Source organism: Pleurodeles waltl, chromosome 11, assembly GCF_031143425.1.
Source record: "Pleurodeles waltl isolate 20211129_DDA chromosome 11, aPleWal1.hap1.20221129, whole genome shotgun sequence".
Lineage (NCBI taxonomy): Eukaryota > Metazoa > Chordata > Amphibia > Caudata > Salamandridae > Pleurodeles > Pleurodeles waltl.
In genome coordinates, this window is record NC_090450.1 from 416,213,051 (window position 1) to 416,229,133 (window position 16,083).

The 16,083-nt window shown below is 44.1% G+C and overlaps 1 protein-coding gene across 4 annotated transcripts in view; it reads left to right on the forward strand.

Moving 5' to 3' along the window:
- The window catches only part of IWS1 (interacts with SUPT6H, CTD assembly factor 1), a 301,618-nt gene that overhangs the window by 15,871 nt on the left and 269,664 nt on the right, over window positions 1-16,083 (forward strand). For all 4 annotated transcript variants that reach the window (XM_069213754.1, XM_069213755.1, XM_069213757.1 and 1 more), the window contains exon 2: window positions 15,008-15,123. In XM_069213754.1, the coding sequence (XP_069069855.1) occupies window positions 15,008-15,123 (116 nt within the window). The remainder of the gene's footprint in view (window positions 1-15,007; window positions 15,124-16,083) is intronic.

Sequence of the window (16,083 nt, forward strand, 5' to 3'; positions counted from 1 at the left end):
GGTTCCCAAACATTTTCGACCCACGGCTCCCTTGATCTATTGGCCACTGGCTGCGGCTCCCCATTATGTTACTTTTTGTTGGCGGGTGGGGGATGTAAGCCTGGCCTAGGGAGTACATCCATTTTTCTCCCTGAAAAGAATTGGGATGACGCCAATGAAGGTATTGTAATTCTATATATAACTGTAAAAAATAAAAATGTAACAGTTGTTTCATTACAGCATGCATAGGGTTTTTTAGTAAGGGGAAAATATTGGTTGATGGTAACCCTAGTAAAATGGGCAGGTCTCATTTTTATGTAGTTATAACATAACTGTTTAAATATTGTGAAATGTAGAATCCCTTTAGTTGTGTTTAACCACCAGAGGGCGCTCAAGGACAAAATTAAAAAAGAGCTGCTACAACTGAGTAGTTTTATTTTGTACGAACTGGCCCAAGGGCTATAAATAGCTCAGTGGTTCCCAAACTGTGTGCGGCGCCCCTGGCTAGTTTTGATGGCGCACCAGCGAGCCGCGGCGCACAGATTGGGAACCACTGCATTAAGGGCTGTATGTGGGAGAGTGACTGATGCCTTACCAAGTTGGCACTCTTTTCAGTGATTTGGCCGTGCTGTCCTGCTATGCTACACATTTGCCTCTTTTACCCTTTTTAACATGCTTTCACAACTTCATATCCAAAAGTGGACACTACGTGCCCCTCTTTCACAACTGGTCATGCTTGGCTTTGGCCTCGAGCTACACATAAAACATCAGCGATTCAGAGTTGTGAACAAGAATACCAACATAGGATAATTGTGTTATCAAACGCAGACAGGGCATTTAGAAAATGTAAAACAGAATATGGTTTTCAATATGGCCCCTGCATCCTATGCAAGTTATAAATGAAGAATTGTCAAACTCTGCTTTGGGAAAGTACTTTTTGGTTGTTATTACATAAAGTTCTGTGCTCAGATCAGCTACCTTGAATTGACTAGTGATAAAGGGTCAATACCTAAGATGAAAGGACATCCTAATTAACTGAAGCAGCAACAGCTTGCATTAATAGGTTGACGAGGAAGATGGCCATGACCTTTTATTATAGCACTTTAATTAATTATTAATGTTTTCTACCAAAAATGAAATTGTTTTAACAACCTTAGAATAGAATAGCAAAAGATTTAGAAAAACACCAAACCATTCTAAACAAAGGCTTGGAGGTTACAAACAGCTCTTTGATACAGGTGCTTTACTCACTGACCTAAGTTGCCAGGATTGTTATATAATAATTTCTAAAGTAAAATTGTTAACCCACTGAGCAGTCTTATATAAGTACAAAACTGTGACCTACATGCTGCAAGGTATGCCGTTAAATTAACACATTAGCCCTAAGTGCTGTTTTATTGATGGTTGAAGCCTATGACCAGAGAATGCATACATCTCGACAACAAGTGCATTAACCACCAGTGTTAACTTGCCACTGGTATAGCCTGGAACCTCCTGGGTACACACATCTCTGCAGCAGGTGCTAGGACCTTCAGGACCAGCACCGGGGTGGGGACTAGGACCAGAAGAATGAGGGCTAAGAGTACCACGAAAACCAGATTCAGAGGGACCAGGATTAGGGTCAGAAGGACCAGGACTGAGACTAGGACCAAGCGGAAGACTGGGGGGTTGGGTGAAGGGGGGGGGGCAAGGATCCAGGACTAGAAGGATCAGTAGCATGAATAGATCCAAGTTGAAGGGGGTGAGAATAACTTTTTTTCTAGCTGCCGCGTCAAGAATTTTCAGTTTTATTAAGGACACGGAGGTGAGGATTATGCTTCTCTTTCCATGCTTTATTTTACTCCGCAGCCACTAAAAAAAAAAAGAGATTTAAACACTACATTTCCCATAACGTCAATATTGTTACATGACCAACCATAGTGGGTCCTCTATATAAAACCCGATGACATCATAAGACTTCTTCTTTCTTTGCGGATAGGCACAAAAAACAAGTGCAGTAAACGTGAGTCCGTCAAGATAATGAAACAGTCTTAACGGAAAACTCCCTGGAGTTCCTCAACTTGTAACTCGAACCAAGGGCATGAAAACGTCTTTTTTGCGGTGCGATCGGTAACTGTCCGATCTCTGAAGAGGAACGACATCCCATGAAAACATACACTGGCAATGGCTGCCTCATTAAGACAATTTCTGCTCGGTTACCTGGGAATACAAAGTAAAGCCATAACAGCTATTCCTTAATCTTTAGGCAAAACTAACGGGTAGGGCAAAACGATACCTGCAGTCAGAATATTCAGATAAAATACCATACCTATACCTTACGTAGGTCTTCACATATCTTCCGGGTGGGATAATCCTCACTTCCGTGTCCTTAATAGAATTGAAAATTCTTGATGCGATAGCTAGAAATGTTTTTATTCTATGACATGATCGGAGGCTCCGATTATGCTTGTTCAAAGCTGAGCCATCACTATCGACACTATAGCCATAACCAGTTTATAATAAAATGATTTAAAGGTGAATTCAGATGACCATTCCGCCCCTTTCATTATATCTTCTAGACCAGGGGTACTCACAAACATTTTCCCAGGGGCCAAAAAGCTTGGTCTGTGATGTGTCCGATGGCCGCATTGAGGCCAGCGAGGTGGCATTTGGGCGACAGAGTTGGGGCGGATTGGCAGTAAAGTAGGTGTAGGCGAAGCAAAGGATATATTATCTAGTGGCTGAACTGAACTATGTGAAACCAGAAAACCTGGGATTAATCCCTACTTCCCCACTTTCCCAAATCGTGTGATCCTAGGCCGTTGTTTATTTTCACTCACCCTCCTCTTTCTTCAAAATCACATAAGAGGACCTCAAAATACATGATTTCCGAGAGTGCTTTATACAAAACCTGCTCCTGTGTTTGATTTAATAAACTATAATTCTGTTCATGTATGAAAGGAATCTAGGCCACCCAAAAAGTACACATAACTGACTGCCTCTTTGATTCACTATTGACTTTGTTGTTAGGGGAAAGAATCAGTATTTCTAAATTCAAATTTGAAAACTATTACTTTTAAATTAAACATTCTCATTTCACTGATATAATAAATTGTACTGAAAAGGTCTACGTGTTAACTCAATACACTTTTTGAATTTTGAAGCCACTGTAATTATTTTTACATATTTGCAGCAAGATGTTTTAAAAAATGAACTTGTTGATAAAGTGAAGCACAGAGCTTCCTAGTTACATCCTTTCTTTAAGACCCATAAAGCTTGAAATAAGTGATTGCCTGTCTACTTAATATCTTTTTTTATTTTTAGAGCTGAGTCCAGTAAACAGCAGCTCACTGTTCCAGTCACCCACGGGGGCCGCATGTAAAGGTTAGGGTGGCCGCGTGCGGTCCCCGGGCCGTACTTTGAGTATCCATGTTCTGGACGATACCATAGACTAAATGATTTGGATGCCATAGCACCCCTAACAGAATGAGCTCTGAAGATGGAAATGTCAATTCCCTCTTCCAAAAGGAGCCAACACAGCCATCTGGCCAATGTGGCACAGGAAACTGGTTTAAAAGATTTTTGCAATGCAATGAATAATTGCCCTTCAGCGCCCACATGGCATTCACTAGTAGCGGCCTCATAAGCCCTGAGGCAGTGTACCACACATAGTTTGTAATTATTAGGAAAAGTCAGATAGGAGACTGACCTAATGTTAGTCTTGGTCCTTCTGGAAATCGTAAAGCTTACACCTTCCAGAGAAAATTGAGGACCTTTGAGATTCAAGGCTCGAACGTCTGAAACTCTTACAAGAAATCAGACACAACAACATAGTTAATTTAGCCGATAACTGTTTGCAGTATTTGTTATCCGGCCAGGATTGCAAAAGCCGTAGAACTGTGTTCACGTCCCATAAGGAAGAATATTTCGCCTGAGGAGGGTTGGCCAAACGGATGCCCCTCAATAACTTACAAGTGGATCCTCTCTGACAGGTTTACTGTTGACAGGAACATGGCCCACTGAATTAGCAGATCTGTAATTGCGCACTGATCTATAAGCCAATCCTGATTCAGTGAAAGACGACAACAAATTGGTTACGGAACAGAAATCCGCCTGAGAGGGATCCAAACTCCTCTTGTTACACCAGCAAACCCATCGCCTCCATGCCAAAGCATATCGTTTATGAAGATCACTGGACCAGGCCTGGTCAATAAAGGCTAAAGCTTGAGCCGAAATGCCTGGCAATTTCCATCTATCCCTGAAACCCTCCAGGCCACCAGTTTGAGCTGACTTGATGAGATAAGTGGAAGGCTGCTGGGACCTGCAATAGATTTGGAATATAAGGAATCAGACGAGGAATGTTGCATGGCATTTCCAGAACCAAGGGAAACAACGGCTGTGCCCTCCATAACTGTGTTACTAAGACTAGATTGGCTTTCTGACGACTTATCAGGGGAAAAACCCAGGGGATCATACTGAATGGGGGGAATGCGTAACCCTTGTGGAGAGACCCGTCCTGAAAGAACGCATCCGTCGCCAGAGCCTCTGGATCCGGGCGCCTACTGAAGAAGGCCGGATTCTGACGATTGGTCCGGGAGGCAAATGTATCCACTGAACAAGGACCCCAAGTGCGATTGAGTTATATGAACATTTTGGGGTGCAACCTCCAATTGCTGACGTCTACAAGATGTCCGGAATACCAGTCCGCCACAGAATTCTTCGTGCCCGGAAGGTGCTCCGCAGTGACCGAAATCCACTGTTGCAGACAGTAATGTCAAAAATACTTGGCAATCTCTGCAAGCATGCGAGACTTTGTGCCCTCCAGTCTGTTAACATAGCGAACTGCTGAAGCGTTGTCTATCCTCGGCAGAATGCAACAGTCCGATTTGATCGGGGAGATGCTCCTGACCGCAAAGGAGCCCTTCAATAAGTCCAGGCAATTGATGTGAAGTTGGAGCTCGTTCTCTGTCCAACGACCTCCTGTGGAGAGAGACCCACACCTGACGACCCAACTCCACCTGGTGGTATCTGATTCCAGAATGACATCCAGAGCACAGCCAAAAATTGCCCTGTCATTCCAAGCTTGCATGTGGTTTAACCACTAATTCATTTCCAGCCTGGCCTCCGCCAATAGCTGCACCTGATCTGAGTATGACAACCCCTTTTGTATGTGTTTAATTTTGAGGCATTGAAGGGCCCTGTAATGTAGGGGGCCTGGGATTATCGCCTGAATAGACAAGGCTAGAAGTCACACAATACGAGCTACAGATCTCAATAATATTGTCTGGTCTCGCAAGGCCGATCGTAATTCCCTCTTGATATTCTGAATCTTTTGAGACGGAAGAACTAACTGGGACAACACCGAATTGATCTGAAATCCCAAATATTCCATCAGTTGGGAAGGTATCAGAGATGACTTTGGCTGGTTCATGACAAATCCCAGCTCCTGCAATAACTGGACCGATGGAGAACCACAGTCTGAGGATCTTGGGCCATCAGGATTAAATTGTCAAGGTAAACGATTAACCTGACACTCATGGTGTGGAGGGCTTCTGCCACTGGTCCCATGAGCTTGGTGAAGCATCATGGGGCCGATGAAAGCCCGAACGGGAGAACTTTGTATTCGTAGCATTGCCCCTGCCAAAAGAATCCAATAAAACGCCTGTGAGGAGCGAAGATGGGAACTGAAAGGTACACATCCTTTAATTCCAGTCTCATTATCCAGTCGCCTTCCTGCAGCAGGTCCCAAAGGAGATGAATACCCTTCATCTTGAAATGCCTGTATACTATCCAGGAGTTGAAACTTTTTAAGTTGAGGACTAAACTGGGACCCCTGCCTCTTTTGCCGACCAGGAAAATGTTACTGATAAAACCCCTGCACTGGGGAGATTAGTGGCAAATGGTGTCTTTGCGAAGCAGGGAAATAATTTCCTCTGATATGAGCTTTGATCTTGTAGGGAAAAAGATATCTCCAGAGGGGGCGAGACCTGAATTGGAGAGCTGTAAACCTCCAGTTTGTACCCCTGAACTAACTCCAGGACCCAGGCGTCGTGTGTAATGATCGCCCAGTCGTGCTTGAATAACTGAATCCTTACCCCCCAACACCACCTCTGAATAAGGTATAATTCTCATCTGAATATCCTATGTCTTGGGCTCCTTTTTAGTAACCTCTTCCCCTGCAGAAGCGCTGAAGACCTCCTCTAGTTCTGATGGGGTAGACTGTTTGGTCTTGGTCCTGCCGGGAGCCGCTAGACCTGTTGAAGGCTCCACGCTGGGAGCCTGGATAAAATCTGCAGCCTGACGAAATGGGCTCTAGATCGTCTGGCCCTTTTTAAAAAGGGTGTTGCGGAAAACCACCTTTAAAGACAAGTGTGCCCTGTCTAACGTAATGTATGTCACTGCAAACCTTGCTAGGTCCTTCACAAAGGGGACCCCAAATAATAAACCTTGTGCTAATGGGCCTGATTCGGAGGAACGCAGATCATTCAACTTTGGGTCAATACTCATGAGGATCGATCTCCTCCATTCAGTGGACAAGGCTATGTTGGCATTACTCAACTGGCATACTGCGCATTCTCCCCAACCAATTAAAATGTCTGGCTCAACCTGAACCCCAGACTCTTTGGCAAGGAATCCAAATTCCACTATCTTTTGTGAGGGGTCCGGAAAGATCTAACAGTTTATCTTGACAGGACCTCCAGGCTCTGTCCTGTCCTTTTTTGGGGTCTCTGGACCATTTTTTTCTTGAAATTTACCATTGTTTGTCCACCTCTGGAGTATCCAGCACTTTACCATCCTGCTCTGGCCTGGGACACTCTGATTTCAGCCTTGCCCTAACCTCCTTATCAAAGCCTTGTCTAAGATGAGATTGTACATAATTTGTTACTTTGGGAAGAGGAGTCCAGTTGATGGAATGGGGATGAATAATCTCCTATGGATCAAAGGCGTGTACCTTTGGGAGAGCGCCCAGGAACGTTGTCCTGATTGCTATCGGAATAGCCCTTGGATGAGTCCGAACCAGACATGTCCAGTACCTCGAAGGGTCATCAGAAGAGGGTGCCTGTGGTTGAGCATGGCTATTCCCATGTTCATTTAGAATTGTTGTAGACAATTTAAAAAAAAAAAAAGCCTCATAATGCCATGGCTTCGCCTTTGGCTTTTCCCTCTGTTTGTGAGGCTGGCATAGCCGTAGGATCACCAGAGACTGGAAGAGGAGGCAACCAGCCTTGCTGGAGAGCGAAGCCCTTGAGATGGGAGGTCAGGGGGGCCAGAGCTGTGGCCAAAGCTTTGTTAACTGACAATTGAACATTGGAAGCTAAAGCCTCCACCAGGCTTTCTTCAAAAGAAGGGGGGAAAACTCCTGGTAGTCCCCTCTGCCTTCATCATAGGAATCATACTGGGCCATGATACCCAGATGAACCCCCAAACAGATGGTACAAAATAACTGTTCAGTTATGTCCAGGGGGAGTGCAAACCCCAGCAGGCGCAGATATGCAAATTAGAGATGAGGGAGGTGGCTGAAGCACTCTAGGCAAAGCCAATGCACAATTTGTTCAACACTGGGCACACTCTGATGCCACAGGGCATGGGGAGCAATGAACAGGCACCAGGAGGAGAAAGATAGAACTTATGGAGAAATCCGAAGCATTACAGGTGAAGCGCACCAGCAGGCGCTGCCTCAGGTCTCCAAAACTGAAATCAAAGTTGCACGGTAAATAAGCGCATGCACGCTTGTGCCTGAAGCGACCCGGAGGACTCTAACATGAAGACGCGACCGACCCAAGATAGCGGTCTGGTCTATGCTCTCTCTCCCGTTCCACAAATGTACAGAACCGCGAAACTTGTGTCCCAGGGGGAAAAAGCGCTCTAACCTGTTGGAAGAAAGGATTGAATAACAGAAACAGCAGTATTCAGCCCACGCACAGAGCAACACATCAAGACATAAAAAAAAAACACTTCAGAATCACAATACAAAATAGACGTGCACTTACCTGGCTGCGGAGCAGAAAAGAAAGAGGAAGTCTTATGCTGTCATTTAGTTTTATATAGAGGACACTCTATGGTTGGTCATGTGACTATATTGAAGTTATGGAAAATGTAGTGTTCAAATCTTTCTTTTCGATTGGCTGCTGAAAATAATAATAATGATAAGAATGATCAAGAGGAGCATTGTGAAGAGGTGGAGCAGGAGCAAGTGAAATTGAGTGGTATTCTATGCCTTGTGTATAGGCACTTTCCTCTAGTTAAATAGACCACACCTCTTATAATTGATTCTTAGTTACTCTTCTTAGGCCACAGCCCCTTTGGGGACCCATCTTTTTCAGCTCTTTTAATGCATTGCACAATCCACCTGTACCTTAAAATGCAGTCTCTCTCAAATAAACTGTAACAGCTTTTCTACTACATTTTTCCTTGTTACCAATTTTATTGAGGGCAGAGTTTGTCGAAAGTGATGTATAGGATGACTATCATTGGCTCCATTCCTCTTGAGTTCTCCCCAGATACCACTCCCTTTCTGATTTTTTTTTTTTTTTTTTTTTTTTTTTTTCTGTTTTTTTTTTCGTTCTTTCTTTCTGTTAAATAGACTTTTTTTGTTTTTTAAAGATCATCAAGCGATAAGAATATGAACACAGGCATCTCCTACAAGCCCATCAATGCTAGATCATCATCTGTATTTATTAATAGTCTCACCCCATGATACCCACCGCCTCCATAGATCTATATATCACACATTTGTGACCCATGTGGAATCATCACCTTTCAACAATTACAGGACAGTTGGTAATCATAGTTTGTGTTCTGAAGCCGCTCTCCTGGAATCAAAGCATCAGTAGCACAAGTGTTCCAGCAATCCTAAACAGGAGTAATTTCTAGGGGACTACCCAGGGGCACTGCTGGCTACAGGGGATCAGGATGTTTTATACAGTCTGCTAATGCCTCTCAGGCCCTGGCCATGTCTAATGAACCACATCCCTGTCTAGCCTCACGGAGCAGCACTGCACTTTCATACTCCGCCCATCTTTCAAGCTCTCTTTGCCATTACTCGGGCCCTCCAAGAGCCTTCAAATTCCTGGTGATTTCCCTTTTCGCTGTGATAAAGGCCAGGTCTTGAAACTTGGCCGTGGTCTTGGTCTTAGTGTGTGGAAACCAACTTAATAAGCCGTGCCCAGAGGTACAGGGGAGCTCTCTTTTGGTAATTTTGGCTACTGTGTCCGTTGTTTCTCCCCAATAAGTGGTAAGTATTGGGCAACTGCACATCATATGTAGGAACTTCAGCCCCATCTCCCTGCATCTTGGTCATACTGCACCTTCTGTGTTTAAAATTATTTCTTTTTTCAAGGGTAAGGTACGCTGTATGTAAGATGTAGAAGTTAATTAACTTAAAACTGGCACTTCTCAAGGCTTTGGGGATCCTTTTCAATAGTCATCCAGAGGCCATCTGGTATGGGGACCCCCTTGGTCCTCCTCCCATTGGGTCCCTACGGCGACCAGGGGCAGTGGTGTATCCCCCACTATTGCACTATATAAGCAGGTGACCACTTTAAAAGTGCCCCCAGAATGTGACTATGTATTGACAACACTTATGATGGTGATGTTCCTATAGGCCCGCCCAAAGTGTCTGCGGACCGCGGTCTTCACTGCTCTATGTAGGAAAAAGTGACCCTGGGTAAATTGAACGCCAAGCGGAACTCCTCGAATGAGAGAAGTTCCCCCTCTCTGAATAAGTCTCCCTACCTTTGATGCACCCACAGCCATCCAGTCCATGGGCAGTGCCTCCAGCATACTCTAAGGTATGTTAGGTGAGTACAGAACCTGCATAAGAGTCTTTTGCAAACATCAAGCCTAGCAGCGTCTCAGTACGTGGAATTCATTGGTATCAATCCTGAAAGGACATTTCAGCCTTAGTAGTACCCTAATCAGGTGGTGAAGTTCATGTATAGTGTGCCAGTGCTTGCCCTGGTGCAGGCTACTGGCTATCCACTGCTTTAGCCATTGGAGCTGCGCTGCAAGGTAGTAAAACTCAAGTTTAGGGACAGCCATTCCTCTCTTCGCTCCCACAGGTCTCTTGAAAGTGGTTAGAGCTACCTATTGATGGGCCGATCCCCATATGAAATCAATGATAAGCAAGTCGAGTAATTTGAGTAGCTCCCAGTCAGTCCATACCGGGAGGGGCAGGAGTGCAATAATTTTAATTAGTGCCACTTGACCCGCCACAGAGAGGCAGAGCGTCTTCAAATATTCAGAGCTTGTTCTGGCTGCTCAAACTGCCTTTTCAACATTCCCGCCCAACATGTCAGCCTGGTTGTGATATATATTAACTATAAAATAGTGTAGAGATTGAGGTCCCCACTGTAGTGACTCTAATCCCTCTGGAGGACGTGGGCATCAAGCATAGGGAATAAGCTTGATTTCTGCCAGTTGACATTTTAGTCTGGATAGGGAAGCAAACTTCTCTAGGAATCTCCTAGCCCCCTCCAGGTCCATTGTCGTGTTCTGAAGGAAATTAAGAGATCATCTGAATATAAGGCAGTGTGGTGAGTTTGCACATTCGGCTGGCGGCTCCATTGCCAACGCAAAGGGGTAATTCCTGTCTAGTCCCTTAGCTCACCATGTAGCTCTCCAAAATATTCTGTCCAGTCCGGACTCGGGCTGTGGGGTCTGTGTTTAGTTACCAAGCTCGGACCAGAAATCTGCACCCAAGTTGGCCTGCTTCATTACGCCATAGAGAAAATCCCACTGTAAGATGTCAAAAGCTTTCTCTGTGTCTACTGCAACGATCACTGCTTGGGTGGATCATGAGGGTTGGCCTTAAGCAGTGTCGGGAGTCTCCTGATGTTGAGCGCGCTGTTTCAACTGGGGATAAACCACATTTGATCGGGCGCACCTGTTTTGTCGAGGGGGACAAGTCTAATGACAAGAATCCTGCTAAGGATTTTATAATCTATGTTGAGCATTGGTAGGGGCCGGTAGGCTTTCATGTCATATGCAAGGCCCCCCACCATTGCTTCTTGAGTGGATGAAGGCAAAAGGTCTATATCTCTAGCTGAATCGTATAAGTCCAATAGTTGAGGCGCCAGCTCTTCCATGTATGAGGCTGTAGCTCAACCAGGAACTCATCCATTCCTAGTGTTTTGCTCCGTGCCTTTTTTTATTTTTATTATTTTATTTTTACAGCTGCCCAAATCTCTTGCAGGATGACATCTCCCTCTATCTCCTTAGCCTCGTCAGGCATAAGATGGGAAAGGTAAAGGTGGTAGGAATTCACCAATGGCGTTACCTGCATGCACAGAGGTACTCGTATGGAGTGTAAAATAGTAGGCACAAAATAGATGGTTGATTTCTACCTGTTTATAGAGCCTTGTTCCCCTGACAGTGTTGAGTACAGCTATGACCAAATCACTTTTCATAGTGTTAGCGAGCCAGGCCAAGAGTGAGCCAGTGTGGTTTCACTCTGTGTGCACCCCTGTCGTGTATGCTATGTAGTCGAAACACCTCAATTTCTCAACATGTCTTGTTACTGTCTCCTTGGATTCCAGCAGGGCTTGCTGTAAATCTGGGCGACCCGATATGCGCAATTCTACACCTGTGTTTCGTCTGATAATATGACTTAATTTAATAGCATGTATCTCACCCCCACTGATTCTGCTATGCACTTCACCCTGAGCACTGACTTGAATGCATCCCACTCCACCTGGGGTGAATTAGCTGTACCAGCATTGTTCTCAAACTATTGCTGGATACAACCACCTATAGTGTCTTGAAAGACCGGGTCTTCTAAGGACTCTAGCTTTAGTCGCCACGTTGGTATGCAAAGCCTTATCCCGTTTTCACCTCAAGTGGAAGATGACTCGGTTGTGGTCCAATATGGTACTTGTGAGATATCCATGGCTTGGTACATGAAGTTAAATATCTGGGGTGCAAAGAAATGTGTCTATGTGCACATGGAGACTCGAGGTAAAAAAAAGAGTAATCCCTCATTAATGGGTGTGTCCGGCAGCAGGTGTCAATTAGGTCCCATTTAGACTGCGAATGAGCAGGCCGTTGTGGTGATCAGAGAGTCTTGTGGTGTGGGGATTGAGCACTGTGTCTGCCAGGAAGTTATAGTCTCCACCCATAATGACCGAATTTACCAGGAAGGGGGCCATGAATCTTTTATAGGTCTGGTAGGAATGCCCCCCCGGTCTATGATCGGGGCATAATCTTGATAATCGCTATGTCTTGGTCCGACCCGTAACCATCACTAATCTACCCGCTGGGTCTATCACATCCCCAGTGTGTTGAAAGGGAACCCCTAAGTGTATCCTTATCAGTGTCCTGCTCACATAAGCCAAATGATGTCGGACAGGCCCTTTTGGTGGAGGTGTCGCTTTGTGTCTAGGAATGTGAAGTGCTGTTTTTGCACATCTCTAATGATTGTTGGGAATATCATAACTTTATTTACCACTCTGGGATCTCCTCTCAGTCTGGCTACAGTGGCGCTCCTGGCAGGAGGGGTCGTGCCTGTACTCTGTGTTCTTTCCAGGGCATAAAACTGGGAAAGACCTCCTGGTGCCAGGTCTTCACATGGCCATCTTTCTAGGTAGTCCAGCATGCTGTTCCCTCCAACATGCTCTGGCAGAGCAGTCACTTGAATGTTGTTTCGTCGTGATTTGTTCTGTGCGTCCTCCGCCCTGCTCTCCAGTGTCTGAACCTTACTCTCCATGACAGTAAGGTGCTCTTTCATTGTCATTTGGTCTCAGGAGATCTCCGCCAGTCCTCGTTCCACCATCGTGACTTGTTCTGCCAGGTGACGGTGGTCGTCCTTCAGGTTTTCCATGTCTGCCTCTTGATTGTCAGTCTTCATCTCCAGCACGTACCTGGAGGCGGTGATGGCCTGCAGAATGTCCCGATTGTAGTGCAGAGAGTCCAATGTCCTGTGGGTGCTTCGAGGGACTGCCCATCGCTGTTTCCCCAGTGTCTGTGTCCTTTTTCTGAGATAATTTTCCAGTGTTTGCATTCCTATTCCTATGGCACTGGCGGTATGCGTCTCAATCCATTGACGTCAGGTGACGCTCCTCAACCCCTTTTTGTTGGACTTGTTTTGTGTGACCCAAGAGTAAACCTTTCTGTTTCTGGATTACTGCCACTCCCCTGGGGAGTATGCCAAGATCATTTGACTTCAATTTGGAATTTTGGGGTCTGGTAAGCAACGTGGGATCAAAAGTTTATGCAGGGGACGGGGAACAATGGAGGAGGTGAAAAATAAAATTTGAAAAAAAAGCTGGGTGATGTGGTTGAAGTGACTGACTATTGGGGGGTGGTATGCCAGCAGCCTGATGAGAGCAGGGAATATTTCAGTGAGGAATGAAATGCATGAGGGAGAAAAGAAGAAAAAACAGAAGGTGAAAAATAGTTCTCAGAATTAAGGCAGAGAAAGGATACACATCATCTATCCATATAGATGGTAAAGCCTCTAGACACTACACTCTAAGGGAAGGAGAAGCACAATAAGAGGAAGGAAAGGCGTTAAATAAGAAACATTCAAATTGGATTAGCAAAAAGCAAACCAGTGGTAAACAGTGGGATGACCCGAAGCCCACTGTAAGTTTTGGAAACGTCCACAATAGGCATAAAAGCTTGACTGTAAGTGAGACTTAAAAACCAAGCATTGGCAATGTCGGACAATTTTCTCTACGTTAAAAATACAAGTGCAACAGATAGGCATTGCCAATGTGTATCCATAGTAGGCTGCCAAAATAGGTGTTGTCTTCAACATTTTTGGTGTTATTCTAGTAACCAGTATGTGTCACTGAAAGGTCACCAAGAATTGTTTTAAAGGGGCTCCGTTATCAATGCTGTGTTTAGAGAAGAATGAATGGTAAATCTACAGATTGCAGAACCAAAAGGATCTTGTGGGTAGGTCAGACACAGAAAGGGAGGAAAGCAACAAATTGGAGCAAGGCAACTGAAATTGTCATAAAAGCTATCAAATCTTGTGCAGAGATTTTGGTCTATGGAGAAAGGTATACAGTGCAGTCTCTTGACAGTCAGCCGGACGTGTCTGTAAAGAGACTACAAAAATTACAACAGAGCACACATACAAAGTGTGTAATGATTTTAAGGGCCTTATCATTTATATGTTACATGACTGAACTGATGATCAAGACTTGCCAGTTAGCTTAATCAAAAATGGCTCAGCCATGTCCTTTCATTGTGCCGCTTAAGTCTGTTTGAAAACCATCTTCCGAAAACTTGATACCTCATCCAGGGAATCGATTGGGTCCGATTTAGCATGCGGTGAGTGTCCTTGCAGAAGTAACTGTTTGTCACAGGCTCACCTTTTAGGTGCTTCCGATTGAAGGTGGTAATGTTAACAGGCCATTGGTAAAGCACTAACTCAGATTGTTTCACACCACACACATGAATAAAAGGTTACTGGGGGGTGCAGGGAACTATAAGAAAAAGAGCTCAAACATATGTGCTTCTGGAAATGCTTTTCAAAGGAAAGCAACCTTTTTTGTCTTGTTAGTTAAAAGATTCATGTACTGCAAAGCAGAAGGTACAGTCAGAATGGGGGAAGTGTTCACATGGAGATACTATGCACAGCAGTAAGATGTGCCATCGCTAAAATATGGTATACACCAAAGGAAAGAGCATTTATTTACGAGTAGCATGAAGGGTGGACTAATTATTTGGAGGTTTTATCAACAGAAGGAAGTGGAGGGACTATTCGGATTGTTATAGCATACACTTAATGTAGTTTTCAATAAAAAATGTAATGTTCTCTTAAGTGAGGTATACAGAGCAGGAGTTTAGTAGCTGTTAAACATGTTAATAGATATGAGGGTCAAGTATTTAGCCAGTTGTCACATGCAGCATGGAAGAGGAAATGTCACTTGCAGGGGGCATTGGGTATTTACACATAGGTGCCCTACTCAGAAAGGTTGTAAACATTCACCTGTGTGTGCATACCCACCAGGAGTAAGTGTCAATTTGGGAATCTTGTTACTTGCTTTTCATATTCAGTTTCATACTACTTATACTGAATTTTACATCTTTTCTTTCCCAGATGACGGGGGAGCCACACCAGTGCAGGATGAACGGGACTCCGGCTCTGAAGAAGAGGGGGAATTCGTAGAGCATCATTCAGGGTCGGAGACCGGCAGCATCAGGCAGCGATTAGAGGTGAAAAGCAATTGTAATGCATGCAGGGCTCGAAAAATCATAAAAATGTTACTAGACCTTTAGGTCGAGTAACTTAAATAATCTACTTGATCTAACTGTAATGTAATTGACCCATAAACTGGTCTCAAATATGTGAGCTCAGCATTTCTGCGTTACAAAAAAAAAACACTTTTGTTTGATTAAATAGACTAAAGTTTGCTGCATGCATCACAAGAATCTAGCCCACATGCCCATGAGGTCTAGCCCACATAACCTAGGACTTCTTTTAGTTTACGAACAACATTGCTATCAGGGAAGGAGTGTTTCTCAGTTTGCTTAAACACTCCATTTTAATAAATATATTACTAAACCATGATGTGGTAACGTATTGTCATATACACACACACAGTAACTTTCCAAGAAATTTCTAAAAACCTCGCCACTCATTTTCAGCTTTACTGATAAAACTATATAGTGTATTAATAATCTTGTACAAAGCATATGTTTTCTGAAACCCACTTTTTAAATCAACACGTAAAGTATTGTGATTTGGTTTTCATCCTATTAAAATATTGTTTTCATCACTTAGAAATATAAAAAAAGGGTTTCCACAACTACTGAAATATATTTTGAAATGTTTGCACAGTTGACTTAGTGATTTAAATGTTGTGTGTTAGGAAAAAGCTGATACCCTGTATCCTTTTATTTTACATTCTAAGCAGCAGGGTCACACAGTTCACCTGACAAAGTCCTGGAACTCTGCAGTCAGAAGGAAAATTAATTGTTCTAAAAACTTTTATTGCCCCTCCACGTTTCAACTGAACAGAACACCTGTTCAGTGTCAACTCGCCAGAGGGGATGAGTAAGTATTAAAAATAGCTAGACCTAATCAAATAGGATGCCAATGCGAGTGATGCCAATGCAAGTGGATTTTTCAAGCCCTGGCATGAGTTAGAGCAACTGGATTGAGCCTGTATGACT